General features: G+C 36.7%; 1 protein-coding gene across 1 annotated transcript; it reads left to right on the forward strand.

Moving 5' to 3' along the window:
• The first annotated feature begins 2,326 nt into the window (after window positions 1-2,326).
• CIDEB (cell death inducing DFFA like effector b) lies at window positions 2,327-21,720 on the forward strand. Its single transcript, XM_053704608.1, has 5 exons — window positions 2,327-2,431; window positions 2,645-2,789; window positions 6,103-6,252; window positions 17,998-18,185; window positions 20,508-21,720. Exons 1-5 carry the CDS (start codon window positions 2,391-2,393, stop codon window positions 20,641-20,643), a joined length of 660 nt encoding a protein of 219 aa, XP_053560583.1. The 5' UTR covers window positions 2,327-2,390; the 3' UTR covers window positions 20,644-21,720.
• Window positions 21,721-22,224: the final 504 nt, after the last annotated feature.

The following is a 22,224-nucleotide window of genomic DNA, read 5'->3' on the forward strand; positions in this document are numbered from 1 at the left end:
CCTAATATAGCTACAATATAAATAATAATTATATTGTAGCTATCTTAGGATTTATTTTTATTTTACAGGCATCTTTCAATTTATTTTAACTAGGTACAATAGCTATTAAATAGTTATTAACTATTTAATAGCTTACCTAGCAAAACGAAAGAGAAAATTACCTGTAAAATAAATCCTAACCTAAGTTACAATTACACCTAACACTACACTATACTTAAATAAATTATTCCTATTTAAAACTAAATACTTACCTGTAAAATAAACCCTAAGATAGCTACAATGTAATTAATAATTACATTGTAGCTATTTTAGGATTTATATTTATTTTACAGGTAACTTTGTATTTATTTTAGCTAGTTAGAATAGTTATTAAATAGTTATTAACTATTTAATAACTACCTAGCTAAAAGAAATACAAAATTACCTGTAAAATAAATCCTAACCTAAGTTACAATTAAACCTAACACTACACTATCATTAAATTAATTAAATAAATTACCTACAAATAACTACAATTAAATACAATTACATAAACCAACTAAAGTACAAAAAATAAAAAAAGCTAAGTTACAAAAAATAAAAAAAATAAGTTACAAACATTTTAAAAATATTACAACAATTTTAAGCTACTTACACCTAATCTAAGCCCCCTAATAAAATAACAAAGCCCCCCAAAATAAAAAAATGCCCTACCCTATTCTAAATTAAAAAAGTTCAAAGCTCTTTTACCTTACCAGCCCTTAAAAGGGCCATTTGTGGGGCATGCCCCAAAGAATTCAGCTCTTTTGCCTGTAAAAGAAAAATACAACCCCCCCCCCAACATTAAAACCCACCACCCACATACCCTTAATCTAACCCAAACCCCCCTTAAAATAACCTAACACTAATCCCCTGAAGATCATCCTACCTTGAGTCGTCTTCACTCAGCCGAGCAGCGATGGAACTGAAGAGGAGACCCGGAGCGGCAGAAGTTATCCTCCAAGCGGCGCTGAAGAAATCTTCCATCCGATGAAGTGATCCTCCAAGCGGCGCTGAAGAAGTCTTCCATCCCGGCGATGTCATCTTCCAAGAGGCGCTGAAGAAGTCTTCTATCCAGGCGATGTCATCTTCCAAGCGGGGTCTTCAATCATCATCCAGCCAACGCGGAACATCCTTCTTTCCCGACGGACTACCGACGAATGAAGGCTCCTTTAAGGTACGTCATCCAAGATGGCGTCCCTTCAATTCTGATTGGCTGATAGGATTCTATCAGTCAATCGGAATTAAGGTAGGAAAAATCTGATTGGCTGATTGAATCAGCCAATCAGATTCAAGTTCAATCCGATTGGCTGATCCAATCAGCCAATCAGATTGAGCTCGCATTCTATTGGCTGATCGGAACAGCCAATAGAATGCGAGCTCAATCTGATTGGCTGATTGGATCAGCCAATCAGATTGAAACTTGAATCTGATTGGCTGATTCAATCAGCCAATCAGATTTTTCCTACCTTAATTCCGATTGGCTGATAGAATCCTATCAGCCAATCGGAATTGAAGGGACGCCATCTTGGATGACGTACCTTAAAGGAGCCTTCATTCGCACACAAAATTTATAAAGGCTCAAAGATATGAGATCTGCACTAGAAGAAAGCTGTTTGTGTTTGCCGGGTTGTGCTCGTATTATGAGTTGAAAAATTAAACTGTTTTATCTTGTGCGCCTACCCGACGAGCACAAAAAGCCAATCTTTTATATTGCGTGCGCATTCAAGTAACCCCCATAGAAGTCATGGGAGAGAATAAAGGGGAAAAAAACCTAACACCCTACAAACCTGATCGCATTTTCTCATATGCGATAACCTGACATGAAAATATGAATATTTCACATTCCAATTATTCATAAATAGATAATTGTACATATCACTAATGGTATTTTGGTACAATATGTATCTATAACTATATATGCATATATACAAATTATCTTGGTATTCTTAGTTGAAATAGGTAGGCTCATATGCTAATTTCTAAGACCCTTCATAAATTAAGCATAGCTGTTACAAAGGTCCATTGTGTTAAGACAATTCCAGGATAAAATGGGTTAAAAGTGAGAATAGATTAGACTCACAGTGAACTGTAAATAAAAAAATGTTTGTTTTTTATCTGTTTATCCTGCTATTTGCTATAAAGAATTAATCTGCCTCAGATCTATGTATTTGTGTCTCCTCTATAAATGTGATCTGTATGATGTCACTAAAAGCTGATTTCTCTGTGTTGCAATTCCGAGACTTTTCCATATTAATGAACTTTGCTCCTGTGTTTGTCTGCTGAAAGGTTTCATAGTCCAGACTTGCCTCCTTTAGTGAGAATTAATACTGACTGCAGCGACACAAGCCAGGCCTCTGTTGTCAATTACAATGGAGTTTATTTCTAATTTTGCTCCCAGCAATTTGCTCAGGTTTGTATTATTGTCTCTTAAGAATTAGATGAGTGGTGAAGTTTATTTTGTTGAAAACTAAGAGCATATTCTATAAGATATTTGGCTAAGCTAAATGTGTTTCTCTCTCTCTCTCTCTCTCTCTCTCTCTCTCTCTCTCTCAGTACCTTAGACTCCTATTTTACACATCCACCTAACAGTATATTCCTTGTTTACTAACTGTGGACAATGCAGATCTGTCTCATCTGTGGGATCAGAAATAACACGTCGAGTTAAAACAGTCTCTGCACCACCTCAGAGGCCTTTCCGTGTTTGTAGCCATGATCGGACTGTACGTAAAGGAGTGACAGCTGGAACCCTAAGGGAGCTCATTGCTAAGGTATGCTTGAGTAGATCTGCATCCTTTGAAGATGCACCCAATAGTGAGTGGGATTTTGTTAGTGGCAGTCATATCATTGCTTGGTGTCATTCAAGGTATATCATCTCCTCTCTGTAACATGTCAGTGGATGGTTGCAGTACTGCTGTGATTTAGTTTTCTTCATACTTATAGGGTAATAGTGGGATTACAACCAAAAGAAGTGAAAATGTTAAAGGGACACTGTACCCAAATTTTTTCTTTCATGATTCATATAGAGCATGCAATTTTAAGCATTTTTCTAATTTACTCCTATTGTCAAATTTTCTTTATTCTCTTGGTATCTTTATTTGAAAAGCAAGAATTTAAGTTTAGATGCCGGCCCATTTTTGGTGAACAACCTGGGTTGTCCTTGCTGATTGGACAGCACCAATAAACAAGTGCTGTCCATGGTTCTGAACCACAAATTGGCTGGCTCCTTAGCTTAGATATCTTCTTTTTCAAATAAAGAAAGCAAGAGAACAAAGAAAAATTGATAATAGGAGTAAATTAGAAAGTTTCTTAAAATTGCTTGCTCTATATGAATCACAAAAGAAAAAAAATGGGTTCAGTTTCCCTTTAATTGCAAATGATGTTTATTAAAATGATGTAAATTAACATTGATACAGAGTTGTAAGATGTAGTAAATGTTTAATATAATATCTCACTAAGGTCCAGCATGAAGAGAAATCACACAAAATCTTTGGGATTTTTTTTAGACCTTGTATTTTAATATAGTAGTCTCTGTTTCACATAAACACTGCATAGCAACATAAACATTTCCCACATAAAATTTGTGTTTCTATTTTTTTTAATGGCCTTGCCATACTGACAACACTTGCAAGGTTTTGAATATCAGGCCCTAAATAGGAACAGGATTTTACCAAGAGTGCAATTTATCAGTTTTAAAAAGTAATGAACATATGGTGCCAGTTCCCTTTAAAATGTTGCAGAAAGGGGTAGTACTGTGTTGTTGTGTTGGATAACCAATAGGGAATACAACTACAAGCTTTCAGGACACAGTGGTCCCTTTCTCAGACTTTCTGCCATAACAATAACCCCTAACAGTACATCTACAACATTTACATTTTAGACATTTAACTGTTGTAGTGTTTTAATGTGTAACAAATTTACTCTTGTCCAATTCTAAAATATCTGAATTTGTGCTTACAAATATTATATAGTAGCTAGGGATTATTTTGTAATCAAATTTAAAAGTATTCCAACCAATAAGAAGAGCAGCTATTTGAGGGTTTGATCACAATCGTGTGCTTGTTTTTGGTATTGTCAGTATGTTTTGCCAGTAATCACAATCCCAAAATACTTTTGCCATTAATACTCTTGAAGGCCAAAATGCTTACCTCCCAGAAACAACACACAATCCCTATTTGCCTTGTTATTCTTGAAATATCCAAATTAAATAATAAAATGGACACGATTAAAGACAACCAAATGGCTATTTCAGGGGGTTAGCGATTATATCACATATTAAAGGGACTGTATGCTGACTGAGCCCTTTTAGTAGAGGGTAGTAATGCTAAAAGGTGACGTGTGTAATTAACTTGTTGTGCTCCAAAACTATAGACATATGTACGTATGTCTCTCTAAGGGATTTGAACAGAGACTTTAACAGAATAGTGAACGTATGTGTTTGTTGGAAATTGATTTCACTAATTGTTATTAGTGTAAAAGAGCTTATTAACCAATGTTACATTTAAATATGTTTTGGGATATTACCAAGTAATAAGTCAAAAAGTGTTTCTGGGACTTTATCTAGTCCTTTTGGCTAAATATGGCCCTGTGAATGTGTTAATAATTATAGAGAATTTGAATTGTGATCAGAAAAAAAACAGAACTGCCACATATTGAGTATTGGGCATTTTTTTTTACCTAACTGATAATAAAAAGAGGGCTCCTGAGAAACAATGAAAATGGCTACTTCTGATTGTGTTGACATTGAAAAGTGCTGATCTAAATCCGTTAACATCCAAAACTTTATTTAAAGATAGATCGTGATCTACACCTCTATGAGAAGAATAGTTTGGAAATAAAATTATAAAGCAGCACAATCTGTTAAACACACAAGAAACAAATACAAAGCTATAAGAAAGAGTCATATTACAGATGTGTCTAGTTTTTGCAAGTAAGAGACTTTCATGGAAGCAAAGCAAAAGTAATACATTACAGATAATTAATTCAGTATTGACGATCGCTCACTAATATGTTTGAATGCAGTTTTTTTCTTTTAGCCAATAATATTAATTAATTAGATGCACAATTATTTCTTATCATTTTGATTACTTTTATAATTAACGTTTGTGAACATCTGAACACTATAATCACCATAAACTAACATTTAGATTATCGTACTTTAATTTATTTTTTATTTATTTTTTTTTTTGCAAATTCCACCACTAACTTTTTATTTAAAAATATCTTGTTTACTAAAGTATGAACTGAGCATGAGCAATAACTTTAACACTGACAGAAAGACGTCTAAACTCCAAGATATCACTCAAAACAAGAAAAATGTGTTTTTGACAGGTGTAGAAGTTGAAAAAGTGACAAACTGCCATCAAAAGTTTTTTTTTTTTCAGATTGAATGACTGATACATATAAGGTTGTCAAATTATACCCACGTAAGGTATAGTGGAGTTCTGTGGCCCCGTTAACGATTTTCAAACACTTTCAAATTGATTTAAATTTGAAAACCACACATAAGAACAGGTGATGCACTTTGCAAGGGATTTCATATTGGGCTAGATTACAAGTTGCGCGCCAAATATCGATTACACTAATCCGATATTTGCACTCAATTGAGTAATACCAGCGCACCCTATTCTGCGCTGGTATTACAAGTGAGGGGCAATGCGAACGTGACCTCGCATTCGCATTGCCCGGAAGCATTGTGCTCATAAGAGCTCACAGTAGCAATAAGCAGCCACTTGTAATAGCTGGTTATTTATCGGGTGCCCGTAAACGGTCAAACTTGCCTGTTTGCGGGCACACAATAAATTAGCGCTCCAATATAATCTAGTTCATTATCTGGAATAGCGCCCCTTGTGACATTGCAATGCTAGACTTCAATGGGGATATTTGCTATGCTGCAAACTTTTAATTATGAAATTCTGATTTGTTTAATTGACAAATCTCTTCTGCTGTAGCTAGCACAAGTCATTGATAGATCTACAGCACATGGACAGGATAGGGTTATCTAGAGTAGCACAGCAACCATCCTTTAATTACCTATTATATACATGTGTAAGTATGTTACCGTTTGTTATTAATTCTTTCCAGGCTATGGACACACTCTTTCTGACTGGCATTGTGTCTTTGGTTCTGGAGGAAGATGGGACACTGCTAGACACAGATGACTTTTTTGACATGTTAGAGGATGGATCAGTCATCATGGTGTTGGAGAAGGGACAAAAATGGAATCCAGCAAAGGTACCACTGTCTGACCCAAATTCTTTTCTTTCCCGATTCAAATAGAACATACGATTTTAAACAACTTTCCAATATACTTTATTTGTCTAATATTCTTAATTGGTATAAGGTGCACAGATAAACCCACAGGTTAACTAATTGATCAGCTTGGAAAAAGAATGGAAGGATGCTGCAATACAATTAGTAAATAAGTTTAGTTAACTTCTGGTTCTCCCAGGGTTGTTTTCCTCAAAGAAAAGAGAAAAATTGCAACATAGTGTGATTCTGTTTTATAATTGGAGGGTTTTCCCCTTCAGATGGACACGCACACTTGTTGGAGCTAATATATGCTCTGTATACAAGTCAACCGGGTGGATATTTCTTCTTAAAAGTATTTATTTTACATATAATAAAGTGTAAAAACAATTAAAACCGTTAAGAACAATTAAGGTAATAAAAGTCACTCGGAGTGTATGAATCAAGGTAACATTTACATTTTCACAAGCGCCCAGTCCTAAAGCACAAAGTTTGCTGACAATCAGCTACAATGTATCTGCAGACACTATTGGAGGTGTTACATGCAACTCGACTCAAAGCTCCACCCCCCTGGTGACGTGCCTCCCGACGTACATTTTTCCACAGCTGGTGGCTTTTTAAAGACCCTCCTAACCTTTTATACTTTAACATAAGTTATCCAGGTCATAGGTAATACTCACTAATTTTTATATTCAACCTCTCTGCTACTTTTGATATTTGTGGCCAGCTCATCCTAATGAACACTCTCCACTCCCTTAATCAGCATTGTACTGCCCTATTATAAATTGAGTCTTACTTCTCTAAATACCCCTTCGGCATCTGCTTCTCTGTTACCTCCTCAGCAAACCCTCTCACTATGGTTCAGTAACAGGTCCTGTTTTCTTTTCTTCTCAACTTCTCCATTTGTAAATCAAAATATCATTTAAAGGGACATTATACATTAATTTTTTCTTTGCATAAATGTTTTGTAGATGATCCATTTATATAGCCCATAAAGTTTTTTTTTCTCAAAATGTATAGTTTTGCTTATTTTTAAATAAATTGCTCTTATTTTAAGACTCCTAACCAAGCCCCAAAGTTTTTTGAGAATACCGTCAGCTACCTTCTCCAGCTTGCTCCTGTTTGTGTAAAGGGTCTTTTCATATGCAAAAGAAGAGGGAGGGGGGGGTGTCTTATTTCCCACTTGCAGTGGGTTTTCCAACTACCTTTTCAACAGAGCTAAACTGAAAGCTTCTAAGTAAGTTTTTAAACAGTTTTATACTGGATTTATATATCAGTATCTGTGCATCTTATTCTTTATAGTAGTGTCTATTACATGCAGTTATATGTAAATTAGTCTATACTGTTCCTTTAAGTTCCACTACCACCTCCATGTTGTCAAAAAGTAAATATATTTATCTTTTCCCACCCTATTTCTTTCCACTATGGTATCACCTTTCCAATTCTGCTGCTTTGCAGTATTACTTGACACTAAATCCTGCTACTTACACCTAAACAATATTTCTAACATTTATTCATTCATCACTCAAAAATGCTATATTCACTCAGTATATCACATCTTGACTACTGCAACACCATTGTCTTTACATTACAACAGAGTCCCTTAGTCTGTCCTAAATGCTTCTGACAGACTTAAATACTTTATCAGCCTCCTCTGTTACTTCTCTATTACAGTCACTGCACTGTCTTACACTTATCCTCCAGGATCAAACTCAACGTTCTAACCATCACCTACAAATCTGCCCCACAACATCGCACTCCGCTATATCTTAAATCTCATCTCTATATATAATCCCCTGACTGCTTCCTTCTCTCCATGTTCAATCTACTCCTGTTCTGAGGACTTCCCTTGAGCCTGTTGAACTTTTTTCCTCAGTGTAACACATTTTTCTTTAGTAATCAAAGTTTTAAATCCTTCATCAAAGCCTTACCTCTACTACGTAATTTCAAAAAATGTCACATATTTTTTCTGAATTAAAAACTAATCATCTTCAAAAGACCTACAATTAGCACTTAACACAAGCTAGTCCCCCACTTTTTGCCGCCAGTAACCACTTATATTGTAAACTTAATCCTTCTGTGTGATGTTTTTGTAACCCTGTATAGCGCTGCAGAATTTATTGGCACACTACAAATAAGGATATTCACCTAGATTACGAGTTTTGCGCTAATCACGGTGCGAAACGATCACAACAAAACTTGCGTTATTTCACCCTCAATAGCACTGTTATTACGAGTTTCTGAAAAGCCTCCTTGTGCTTGCGATATGGTGATAGACATCAATGGGGAGAGAGTGTTAGAAAAAAAACTATCACCTGAAGTGCGGAATGAAAAATCTCTGTAACGCAACCCCATTGATGGCTATGGGGAAAAGAAAGTTACATTTAAACCTAACACCCTAACATAAACCCCAAGTCTACACACCCCAAATCTGCCACCACTATAATAAAGCCATCCCCGACATCGCCAACACTAATAAAAGTTATTAACCCCTATTCTGCTGCTCCCAACATCGCCGACACTATAATAAAGTTTTTAACCCCTAATCTGCCGCCCCCAACATCGCCGCCACTAATAAAAGCTATTAACCCCTATTCAGCCTCTCTTCGACATTGCTGCCACTAAATAAAATTATTAAGCCCCAAACCTCCGGCCTCCCACATCTCTGCCACTAAATAAACCTATTAACCCCTAAACCTAACACCCCCCTAACTTTAAATTAAAATTACAATATAACTATTTAAATAAATAAAAACTTACCTGTGAAATAAATATAAACCTAACATTAAACTATAAATGTTTCACATTCTTAAAATTCAAATCAGCCAATAGGATGAGAGCTTCTGAAATCCTATTGGCTGTTCAAAACAGCCAATAGGATGAGAGCTACTGAAAACCTATTGGTTGTTAAAATCAGCCAATAGGATTTCAGTAGCTCTCATCCTATTGGCTGTTTTGAACAGCCAATAGGATTTCAGAAGCTCTCATCCTAATGGCTGATTTGAATTTGAAGAATCAAATCAACCAATAGGAATGCAAGGGACGCAATTTTGAAACGGCTTCCTTGCATTCAACTTCAGTGTATGGTGGCGACCGTATGAAGAGGACGCTCCACGCAGGATGGCATTGGCTTCCATGATGGCTCCGCTCTGCACCGCAGGGATGAAGATAGAATACGCCCCCGGGATGGATGAAGACCTCGCCGCTTGGATGAAGACTTCTAGCCGCTTGGATGTCCAGACTTCAGAAACTGTGATTAGATCTTCTGGGGTTAGTGTTAGGGTTTTTTTTTGTTTTGTTTTTGTGTTTTTTTTTTTTTTTTTTAAGATTAGGGTTTGGGCTTGGAAAAAGAGCTGAATGCCCTTTTAAGGACAATGCAAAAGAGCTAAATACCCTTTTAAGGGCAATGCCCATACAAATGCCCTAAAAATAGAGCGACCCTAGAGCAAAAAGTATTCCCAAAGCCAACTCTCTGTATCCCGTTATTCTCCCACAAAACGGTTAAAAGTTAATAAGAAAAAAATACCTGAGGTAATGAGGGTGGCGCTAATAAAAAATATAAGCAGGGAAAAAATGAATTAAATAATGTATATTTAATATAATGAATTTATTGTAATAAAACGTATTATCTTTTTATAGAAGTACAATTCAGATTTATAAAATTGAATTAAAATATATACAATCTAAAAAGTGTGGCCACAATACAATCTATTTAAAAGAAGATACATAAATATGTATTAATTAATATGTTCGCTACAATAGTAGAGGGACGATCATGTTATATTTGCGGTACCTATATATATTTAAAATGCTGATTTAGCTATAAGGAGCAGACAATATATGTCAAACAATATTTGTTATATCCAGATTATATATGTCACACAATATATGTTATATCCAGATTATATATGTCAAACAATATATGTTATATCCAGATTATATATGTCAAACAATATATGTTATATCCAGATTATGTCAAATCAATATATGCAATAACCAGTTAAGTTCAACACATCCAGAGTACTCAAAGATTCTGTGGGTAAGGTGTTTGTTAAGCTGTTGGTTACATTGATGTGTGGTGTGCGCACACTAGTGATACATATTATCCACCAAGCAAAAAATGTCATATAGAAATGTTTTTATCCTGGTTCCTGGCATAGGAATGTAAACAAAAGCCTTACCAGACCTCTGAATAATGAGATACCTATCCAGGATTCTCTCTGGCTGTTCTCGGATCAGTAGATTGTTACAGCCATTGGTTTACTCACATGCTCCTCGGTAACCTATCAGGTAGCCGGATTTATCGAGCAAAGGGAATTTGAATGCTCTGTCCGTCGTTTCAAATGCTGAATCTATCCAGATTGATAGATATTTGTAATCCGTTTGCAATCCTTCAGGGAGTTTGGAATCCTTCAGGGAGTCACTTCTATGCGTTTCGGCTCTCCATTGAGCCTTTATCGAGATGACTCCATTTTGTTTTTGCGGGTAATTTATACCCTCTTGATCAGATTTAAAATAGACAATTGCCTGGATTTTAAAGTGATAGATGCATAATCAGATTGACTTACATCACTGTTTGTCTTCCTCCAATCCATTTTCTTTTTTTTTATTAAATATTAATTATTTTTCATTCTAATAATTTTATTCCACCTGAATTCCAGTAATTGCCACCCAGCAGATCAGCCATATCCCACCAGTATTATAGTAATTGCCAGAAATATCAGTCGTGGTTAGCTCACATCCATTTTGAGAGCTTTCTGATATAAATTTAATTTATGACTATGATCATACGTAATTTTGAATAATTCCAAACTGGGGAGGTAACTTGGAAGTCTTGAGGTCATTTTAAACATTCTTTTTCCCCCACTTTCTGCCTCTCTGTTTCCAGCTCAAAAGTTGGCACTCACCTTCATCTGTCATTTGGAAGTATTCTCTCAGTTCTGTCATTTAATTAGTTAATTCCAAAAAATAATTCTTAAAAAGGTGTAAATATATACATAATGTAAACTTAGCTATGGTTATACTAGTTACGTACAGTATGTGTGTATGTATATATATGTGTGTGTGTATGTATATATATATATATATATATATATATATATATATATATATATATATATACATATATACACACACACATATACATACATACACACACACACATTATAGAGGTTTGTACCTTTAAAAATAAATGTGAGTTTAGTGGTCCCTGAGGTCCGAAAGGTTGGCGACCCCTGCTTTAGGGCAATGCCCTACAAAAGGCCCTTTTAAGAGCTATTGGTAGTTTATTGTAGGCTAGGGGGTGTTTTTATTTTGGGAGGGGCTTTTTTATTTTTATAGGGCTATTAGATTAGGTGTAATTGTTTTTATTTTTGATAATTTGGTTTGTTTTTTGTAATCTTAGTGGGGGGCGGTTTCGTGATTTTTCGTGATTTTATTGTTTATTATTTTTGGTAAACTTAGATTTTTCCAATTTTTTGTAGGATTTGTTTTATTTTAGTTGTAAATTAGATTTTTTAATTTTTTTCATAGTGTTAGATTTTTTCAAATTTGATATTTTAATTGGTAGTTTTTTTTATTATATTTGATTAGTTATGTTAGGTTAATTTATAGTTTAATGTTAGGTTTATTTTTATTTCACAGGTAAGTTTATATTTGTTTAAAGATAGTTATATTGTAATTTTAATTTAAAGTTAGGGGGGTGTTAGGTTTAGGGGTTAATAATTTAATTTAGTATTTTGCAATGTGGGAGGCCAGCCGTTTAGGGGTTAATAGGATTATTTAGTGGTGGAGATGTGGGGGGCCAGAGGTTTAGGAATTAATAACTTTATTTAGTGGCGGCAATCTCGGGGAGCGGTGGAATAGGTGTTAATAACTTTATTATAGTGGCGGCGATCTCGGGGAGCAGCGGAATATGGGTTAATAACTTTATTATAGTGGCGGCAATGTAGGGGAGCGGCGGTTTAGGGGTTAATATATTTAAATAGTGTTGGCGATGTCGGTGGGCAGCAGATTAGGGGTTAATAAGTTTATTTAATACTCGCAATGTGGGTGGGCGTCAGATTAGGGGCAGTGACGTGCAGTCATAGGAGGCAGGGGAGGCAGCGCCTCCCCTGTCCTATGTGTGTATTACACTTTATTTTATTTAATAAAAAAAAAATATATATATTTTTAAAGTTCACATTTTTTTTTACATACCCTAAGGTAAGCACCCCCCCTCCCCCCCCTGCCAACTCCGCCTCCATGATACAAGGTTGCCGGCACAGTGCTTGCAATCCATCCATATCCATGTTGCGCAATAGAGAGGCTGTGAGCTGTTCAGCTGCCCTCCCATTACGCAGCATGGATATCTTGCTAATTAATTTTTTGAGCCGAGAGCTAGCCCCACCTAGTGGTGCTGCATACACTTCTAATAGAGGCTGCTGTCCATTGCAGCTTCTGGACTCTGGAGCCAATCAGGTTTTAGTCAGTGACATCACTCTTCTTGAGGAGCCTGTCAGCTGGAGGAGGCGTGTTTTTCAGGCGCGGGAAGATTCTGAAGTCTAACATACATAATGCATGCAGCAGAGGAAGGTGGTTGTGGCTGTACTAAGGCTCTCTGTTTAACATCCTGGGGTATGTGACTTATCGTGTTTCAATATTAGTCAGCAATGGTGGTGTGTGTCAGACTGAGGCTCTCTGTTTAACATCCTGGGGTCTCCAGGATGTTAAACAGAGAGCCTCAGCTGGGGTATGTGACTCATCATGTTGCAATATTACTTAGCGTGGTGTGTGTCTGCAGACTGCTGCTGCCTGCTGCTTCTCACTTACTCCCTGCACTATTATTCCTACTTTGGAACGATCCCTATTGGAATGCAGCTGCCAGTTTCTCATTATGTGGTGTCTGCCAGGGAGTCAGTGAGTAACGGCAGGCATCAGAACTCTGCAAAGCCCCTGCACTAATTACTTCCTTTCTACTTGGAACGATCCCTATTGAAATTCTTGCCATTCCTTAGCATGGTGTGTGTGTTTGCAAACTGCTGCTGCTTGCCGTTTATCACTCTCTCCCTGTCAGAGCCCCTGAGTTGTTAGTCCCTCCTTGAAACAATCCCACTGGAATGCTGCTGAGATATCTCAACAGCATGTCAGAGTGTATCACTGCAGAGTAGGAGATTTTACTGAAGGGTCCCTGTCATTTTAAACAAATGGGTTTTTTAATGTTAAAGATGTGAGTATTGTTTTTTCCACATGTGCATGTTTAATAAATGCTAAATTGTTCATCCTTGGAAATATTTATTGGCAGCTCAATTTTGTACATCATAATTAAACTTGCATAGAAACTCATCCCTGCCATCTACCTCACATCCACAAATACTGTGTATATAGCATACAAGAGGTTCTATACAGCTTCTGCAGGCAGGATTGCTGCACTTTTGTACACAAACGTTTTTTTTTTTTTAACTTCCTTAGTTTAATGTATTTAAATGTTGAGGTATTCATAAGTCCATAAAGGGTTAACTGAGTATAACAGGCATATGCTAAATCTAAGTAGTGAGTCAGTGGATATTTCTGATTGATCAGATATATATGAACCTAACATGATCCTGTAACGTACACTTTAGCATGTAGTTTGATATGCTTAGTAGAGAAGCTTACTACAGCAGTAGTTTAATACTGTATTGCTACCTCTCTCTAATTATCCCTATCCCCCTCTTTCCCCCCCTCTTTCCCTTACTCCCCCTCTATTCCTCTCTTTCTCTCTCCCTCTATTCCTCTCTTTCTCTCTCCCTCTATTCCTCTCTTTCTCTCTCCCTCTATTCCTCTCTTTCTCTCTCCCTCTATTCCTCTCTTTCTCTCTCCCTCTATTCCTCTCTTTCTCTCTCCCTCTCTTTCTCTCCCCCTCTCTCCCTCTCTTTCTCTCCCCCTCTCTCCCCCTCTTTCTCTCCCCCTCTTTCTCTCCCCCTCTCTCCCTCCCCCCCTCTCTCCCTCCCCCCCTCTCTCTCTATCCCTCTCTTCCTCTTTCTCTCTCTTCCTCCCTCTCTCTCTCTCTCTCTCTCTCTCTCTCTCTCTCTATCTGTCTTTCTCTCTCTCTCTCTCTCTCTCCACCTCTTTTGTCTCTCTCCTCCCCCTCTCTCTCTGCCCCCCTCTCTTTCTTTTTTTTGTCTCTATGTCCCTCTCTTTTTTTTCTCTGTCCCTCTCTCTCTTTTTTTCTGTATCTCTATCCCTCTCTTTCTCTCTCTCTTTCTCTCTCTCTTTCTCTCTCTCTTTCTCCACCTCTCTTTTGTCTCTCTCATCCCCCTCTCTCTCTCTCTCTCTCTCTGTCCCCCTCTCTTTCTTTTTTTTGTCTCTATGTCCCTCTCTTTTTTCTCTCTGTCCCTCTCTCCCTTTTTTTCTGTATCTCTGTCCCTCTCTCTCTTTTTTTTCTGTCTCTCTGTCCCTCTCTCTCTCTCCCTCTCTCTCTTTTTTTTTCTGTCTCTCTCTTTTTTTTCTGTCTCTCTGTCCCTCTCTTTCTCGCCTCCTCTCTCACTCTCAGCAATACATGCAGGTAAAAAGAAGTATGCATGTTCATTTTATTATACAGTCTGTTTTATATTGTGTATTCAGGCCATGCATTTTCTTTGTATTTAACCCCATGACTGGTAGGGAAGTACTATATTGTGGCTCAGTGAGTTGCAGCCTTCTGTTGTACCTAAAATAATGGTGTGTTTTCAATTTAATTTTCCCTCATACTTATACATATACATACATATTTGTGTTAGGTGACTGCATATTTTCATGCTTTATCTAAGGCTAAAAGTAGAATATTTTAAACCTCTTTGTCAAGCCTCTCATATAATGTCACATTAGGATGATTTAAGAATGTCAGTAAACAATCTGTTTAGTCTGTCAGATTTCTGAATCTACAAATTTGGTAATGTGTATTGTACAGTACTGCTATATTGCCCACATTCCCAAATTTGTAGGTTTAGAAATCCCATGACAGACCAAACAGATTGATAAAGCTACACAAAAGCATTGCTTTCCAGTTATGATTAATAAAACAACGTTGTAATATATTTTCATTATTTATTTTGCCCCTTTCTCATGTAATTTAGCCCTAAAAGTTGGCTTTATTGGTTTTTAAAGTGCATACTCTTCATATGGAATATTAACAAAATTGACTAACACCCATAAACCTTGTTTCTATAAAGGAATGAGGTTAAACATGACATAATCCAAAATATCTTAAACATATTTCGCCCCCTTTCTCATGTAATTTAGTACTGGATGTTGAGCAATTTCTAATTATCAGAACATGGAATGCACCTTGCTGGCTTCTCAAGGCTAAACCTGCTACAAATCATCCCTAATTGGCTTTAGTGGATAACAGCTGAAAAACTCTTTATACTAATTTTATAACAGTGGGTGGCCTTGTTCTCTGAGGAATAAAGCCCAGATTGGCTTCTCCTTCTCCAAATAAGGCAAACAGTGGGTGGAGTTTGACTATTGGAGAATAGCTGCAGTAAAAAAGAAGATAATTTGTTTAAAAATGTTAAAGGAGCACTAAACACAAAATATTTATTTCATGTTTCAGATAAAACATACAATAGTAAACAACTGTTCATTTCACTTCTGTTATCTAATTTGTTTTTTTTATTTTGGTATAATTTGAAAAGCATACCTAGGTAGGCTCATGAGTAGCAATATACTACTTGGAGCTAGCTGCTGATCGGTGGCTGCACATATATGCCTCTTGTCATTGGTTCATTGAATGTGTTCAGTTAGCACCCAGTAGTGCATTGCTGCATATCCTTCAACAAAGGATACCAAGATAATTAATTAAATGCAATAATAGCAGTAAATTAGACCTGCAACCTGCAAATTTAACTGTAATTTTAAGCTGCCTCTGTTGGGTTCATATACGTGTTTCTCAGGCGTATCATGAGAGAGAGAGTGAGAGAGAGTGTGTGTGTGAGAGAGAGTTAGTGTGTCTATGTGTGTATATGTATATATATGTGTATGTTTCTCAGGTGTATCATTACCAGTGCCTCACCAGCCTCTGACCTCACCGCACGTCACTGATTAGGGGTTAATAAGTTTAATATAGTGTTTGCGATGCGGGAGGATTGCTGTTTAAGGGTTAATAGGTAGTTTATGGGTGTTAGTTAGTGTACTTTGTAACACATTAGTTATGAGTTTTGTGAAACATTTTTATTACACAAAATCCATAACTACTGCTCTCAGATGGCAGTATGGATCATGTTGGTATAGGCTGTAACGCAAGCATTTTAGCTGGACCGCACAACCTGTAATACTGGCGCTATGGAAATCCCACGCAAAAACGTTATTTTTTTTTTAGTGCAGGATTGACGTTGCGCTACAGGTTAAAATGCTTGCAGTATAGCTATACCAAGATGAATCCCAATCATGCGTTCCTGCTTTTACATTGAAATTGCCATTTTTTAGCGTTAAAAGTCGCAACGCAAAACTCGTAATCTACGTGAAAGATAATAGTGGTTTTAATTTTTTTTCTTTCAGTAATAATATTAAATGTAATACATATTTATAGCACACTAAAATGTTTTAGTTTACAAAATATCATAAAAAATTCTACAAATGAGCTAGATATGCTGTATTTCACATAAACTCTATCTTCCTCATTATTTCAGTCTAGCATTAACAAACTGGTCAGTAAAATATTGTACTAATCAAAATTTTATGCAGTGCATAATTGTAAATATATCCCAAAAAGATATTAAAAAAACCTTTTTAGTTAATGTCCTTTCAAAACTAATTCCAGCTGATGTTTCTTACCTATTTCTTTAACTGTTCCTGCTTTTCTACAGATTTCAAAATATACCCTCTAGACCAGATCTCTAATATTTTATTTAAAAGGAAAGGACATTTTCGCTAATAAACTTAAAGTGCTGGTAAACTCTCCCCTTTTTAAAATCAGATCCGGAATGTTGATATTTTAGCTGGAGTTTAATCATCAGTTGTAATGAAGATGCTCTATTCTATGGGGTAAATTTATTATGGTGCGGACAGACATGATCCGGTATAGCGAATCATGTCCGCCGCACATTGATAAATGCCAAGAGCATACGCTGTCGGAATTTATCATTGCAACAGCAGTTCTTGTGAACTGCTGGTGCAATACCGCCCCCTGCAGATTTGCGGCCAATCGGCCGCTAGCAGGAGGTATCAATCATCCCGATCGTATTCGATCGGGCTGAATGCTGTCTGCCACCTCAGAGGTGGCGGACGAGTTAAGGAGCAGCGGTTTTAGGACCGCTGCTTCTTAACTTCCGCTTCAGGCGCAACTGAAGTGGAGTGGGTCAGAAGCAGCATTTGCTGCTTCATAAATCGACCCCTATAACTTACTTTTTAATATAGATATGAAATTCTAATTCACCATGCTCCGCCGCCCACTTCAAAAGTCAATTTTTCTGGGAGCTAAAGGTTTGAATTGTTCTCCAATCAAAGCGCTGATTGGACAACAATTCAAACCGATAATTCACAGAAAAATGTACTTTTGAAGTGGGCGGCAGACGCAGGATATTTGAATTTTATATCTATATTAAAAGGTAAGTCATAGCGCATCTTTATTACAACTGATGAATGAAACTCCATCTAAAATATCACTAACATTTAGGATCTTATTTTAAAAGGGGGAGAGTTTACCATCACTTTAATAAACTGCTAGACAAAAGTCTTAGCCTGCTCTGTGTGACTTACATGTTCATATGCTTTTGTGTCTGTGTATTCCAGGGCACCTTGTCTTACTCCCTGCAGCAGGAAAAGCCTAAAAACAGCCGTGACATTGCAAGGATCACGTTTGATATATACAAGCTCAATCCACGAGATCTGTTTGGGAGTCTGAACATAAAGGCTACATTCTATGGCCTTTATTCTATGAGCTGTGATTTCCAGTGTCTCGGCCCAAAGAAAGTAATCAGGTCAGAATAAATGAGTGATGTAAACTGTGAATCATTAAAGGGACAGTAAAGACAACATTAAACATTGATTCAGACAAAGGTGTCCATTAAAGAATGGCCGGAAGGACAAGGTCGGACATCTCGTAGCAGCAGTCGGATGACTATCGGCTGCAGACTCGCTCATGCTAGCCTGCAGCAGAAGGCGCTCTTAAAGGGACATAAAACCCTACATTTTTCTTTCATGATTCAGAGTATACAATTTTCCAATTTACTTCTTTTAGCAAATTTTCTTTGTTTTTTTGTTATCCTTTGTTAAAAGGCAGAAAGGTAAATTCAAGACTGTGCACGTGCCTGCAGCACTATATGGCAGCAGTTTTGAAACATTGTTATACATTAGCAAGAGCACTAGATGGCAGCACTATTTCTTGTCATGTAGCACTCCATACATGTGCATGCTACCTATCTAGATATCTCGTCAACAAAGAATAACAAGAGAATGAAGCAAATTTGATAATAGAAGTAAATTGGAAACTTTTTACAATTGTATTTTTTATATGAAACATGAAATCATTTTTTGGGGTTTCATGTCCCTTTAAGCGTGCAATTTTAAACAATTATGTTATCAAATTTACTTTGTACTCTTTTATCCATTGTTTAAAAGCATACCTAGGTAGGCTCAGGATCAGCAATGCACTACTAGGAGCTATCTGGTGATTGGTGGCTGCACATATATGCCTCTTGTCATTAACTTACTGGCCCCTATTTATTAAAGGTCTTGCGGACCTGATCCGACAGTGCGGATCAGGTCCGCAAGACCTCGCTAAATGCGGAGAGCAATACGCTCTCCGCATTTAACATTGTACCAGCAGCTCACAAGATCTACTGGTGCAACGCCGCCCCCTGCTGCCTCGCGGCCAATCAGCCACCAGCAGGGAGGTGTCAATGCACCTGATCGTACTTGATCGGGTTGATTTCCGGAGATGTCTCGCCAGAAACACGGCCCTTCAAGCTCCATTCGGAGCTTGATAAATATGGGCCACTGTATGTGTTCATCTAGCTCCCAGTAGTGTAATGCTGCTCCTACCTAGCTTTACTTTTCAACAATGGATACCAAGAGAACAAAACAAATTTGATAACAGAAGTAAGTTGTTTAAAATTGCTTTTTCTAAAGAATCATGAAAGTTTAATTTTGACGTTACGGTCCATTATTATATTTTATTTATTAGTTGTATTACAAATAAATTATCTCTGGTTTGCTAGTGATTCTGACCTCCATTTGTGAATTATAATGAAATATGAGATACAGTTATTGGGGGTGGGGATCTGAAGTAAGGAAGCAGATTTCCCAGTGCCTAGAGCAGCACAAAAGACTACACACACCACTGTGGTAGCGCAAGTATTTTTTTATTGCTTGTTTTTTTAAGCTAATTCAGTTCATTTAAATAAATTCAGCTTGAAGTAGTAAAACTGATCAAAACAGTAATTAAAATGTATAATATATCATCTATATAAATCTATATATCAATCTATCATCTATCCATCTATCATCCATCTATTTATCTTTCATCTATCTATCCATCTATCTATTTATCTATAGGGGAGTCACTATTATTATTATTAGATTTGAAAAGCTAGTAATAATTAAGCCATTGCAGGTTTTTCACATGTGAATTTGCGACAAGCCTTGCAAGTTTATTCTAAAAGTTACACTTCAGCAGAAATAATGGCAAACTCAACTGGTCTTCTGTTTCTTATCTGCTGTAAAAAATCAATGTTTCACAATGACTGTGGCAACACTGCAATATGTTTAGAATATTGACTTTAGAATGTTATCTACACACACAGGCAAATGATGCACACAGTAGTGATGCATTTGATTTAGCTGGTGATTGGTGGCTGCACACATTTGTTTCTTGTCATTGGCTCACCAGATGTAACCAGCTCGTACCACATAGTGCAATGCTGCTCTGGAGCTGACTTGAACACGTCACCTTTTCACCATTAAAATATTTCTACTAATATTATATACTATCCATTCAACATGAGATGTAATAGATAAGCCCACAATGCCATTGTTTATCTATCATGGTGTCCGTTTTATATTTAAATTAAGATAACTAGGCTAATAAGGATTTTGTGTTGCTTTTGGGAGGTTTTAATTTTGTGCTCAAGGGCAGAAGCATTTTGTGGTTGTGATTTCTGGAAAAACCCCATCAACAATCCCTCCAGACATTCAGAAATCATTATATGCTGAAAACAAGCCCAAAATATGAGAATAAATTGTCCATTTCATGATGTATTTAGCTGTATATGAAAAGATCTATTCTCACATTTCTATTGCAGGGAGCTCCTGAGGATTTTATCTTCAACGCTCCAAGGACTAGGTCGAATGTTGCTCTCAGCGTCTGGTGTCCTGAGGCACCTCCTGGAGGGAAGCGAACAATGGAGTAATGGCCGCATCTGCGAGTATGAGGGCTGACAGATCTCTTTGTATACTTTAGCCTGGTGTATCCCATGCACATTGGGTAGATGACACTGATATACAATTCAGTTCAATTGTTTTATAAAATTGAAAAAAAGATTTTGCATTTGCTTAAAGGGGCAGTACATTTGAACAATTTTCATCATGCATATACAGTAAAATAACGTATACATTTCTGTTTTGAATGTCAATTTTGAAGCTAACAGGAAGTGCATGTCTGTGAGACCTTAAGGACTGACTGCTCATTGGCTGATAACCAAAACTCCCACTGCATTATTGGTGGTGACACTTTTCACAAACATAATGATAAAAAATTGCTTTTTTTAAAAGCTCTGATACATTTTAAAATGCCCTCTTTTAGATACAATTACTTACATGTCCTTCTAGCATGGGAAAGTCAATTTATTGGGTGTTTTAAACATAATAACTGCCTTAAAGGGACATGAAACCCCAATTTTTCTTTTATTAATTAGAAAGAGTGTGAAATTTTAAACAATATTCTAATTTACTTCTATTATTTAATTTGTTTCATTCTCTTGATATTCTTTGCTGAAAAGCATATCTAGATAGGCTCAGTAGCTGCTGATTGGTGCGTGCACATAGATGCCTCGTTTGATTGGCTCACCCATATGCATTGCTATTTCTTCAACAAAGGATATCTAAAAAATAAAACAATTTAGATAATAGAAGTAAATTTGAATGTTGTTTAAAATTGTATTCTCTAACTGAACCATGAAAGAAAAATTTGGGATTTAGTGGCCCTTTAAGCTGTACTTGCTGATAGATGTACAAAACAAAGATCTGATAGCAGTATTTCTAACTAGTAAGATATTTCCCAGTAGTTTTTATCCATTATATTTACACATACAATTCTAGTCATTTTTATCATTTATTTGTAGAATGCCAACAGATTCCACAAGAGTACAGCATGGCTGTTAATTTTACAGCTTATTTCAAGAAAAAATTAAATTATTACCGATTTTTCTTCTATTCTCAGATTACTATATGTGCGTATGTATCCTCTTCAAAGTAAGAAAAACATTATTGTAAATACATAAAAATGGAATTATAGAACATGAGTTTGAAATGTGTTTTTTGATATACTATATATACTACTGGAGTAATAAAACTAAGGGGCTCATTTAACAAGCTCTGTACGGAGCGTGTGGGCCTGTGTTTCTGGCGAGTCTTCAGATTCACCAGAAACACCAGTTATGAAGCAGCAGTCTAAAGACCGCTGCTCCATAACCCTGTCCGCCAGCTCTGAGCAGGCGGACAGGAATCGCCGGAAATCAACTCGATCGAGTACGATCGGGTTAATTGACACCTCCCTGCTGGCGGCCGCGAGTCAGCAGGGGGCGGCGTTGCACCAGCAGCTCTTGTGAGCTGCTGGTGCAATGTTAAATGCGGAGAGCTTATTGCTCTTCACATTTAGTGAGGTCTTGCGGACCTGATCCGCACTGTCGGATCAGGTCCACAAGACCTTTGATAAATAGGGGCCTTAGAATTCAGAATATGTATCATCTAATTTCCCTTCATATAAAATCTAATGTAATACTCCGACATCAGTAAATGATT

Source organism: Bombina bombina, chromosome 3, assembly GCF_027579735.1.
Source record: "Bombina bombina isolate aBomBom1 chromosome 3, aBomBom1.pri, whole genome shotgun sequence".
Classification (NCBI taxonomy): domain Eukaryota; kingdom Metazoa; phylum Chordata; class Amphibia; order Anura; family Bombinatoridae; genus Bombina; species Bombina bombina.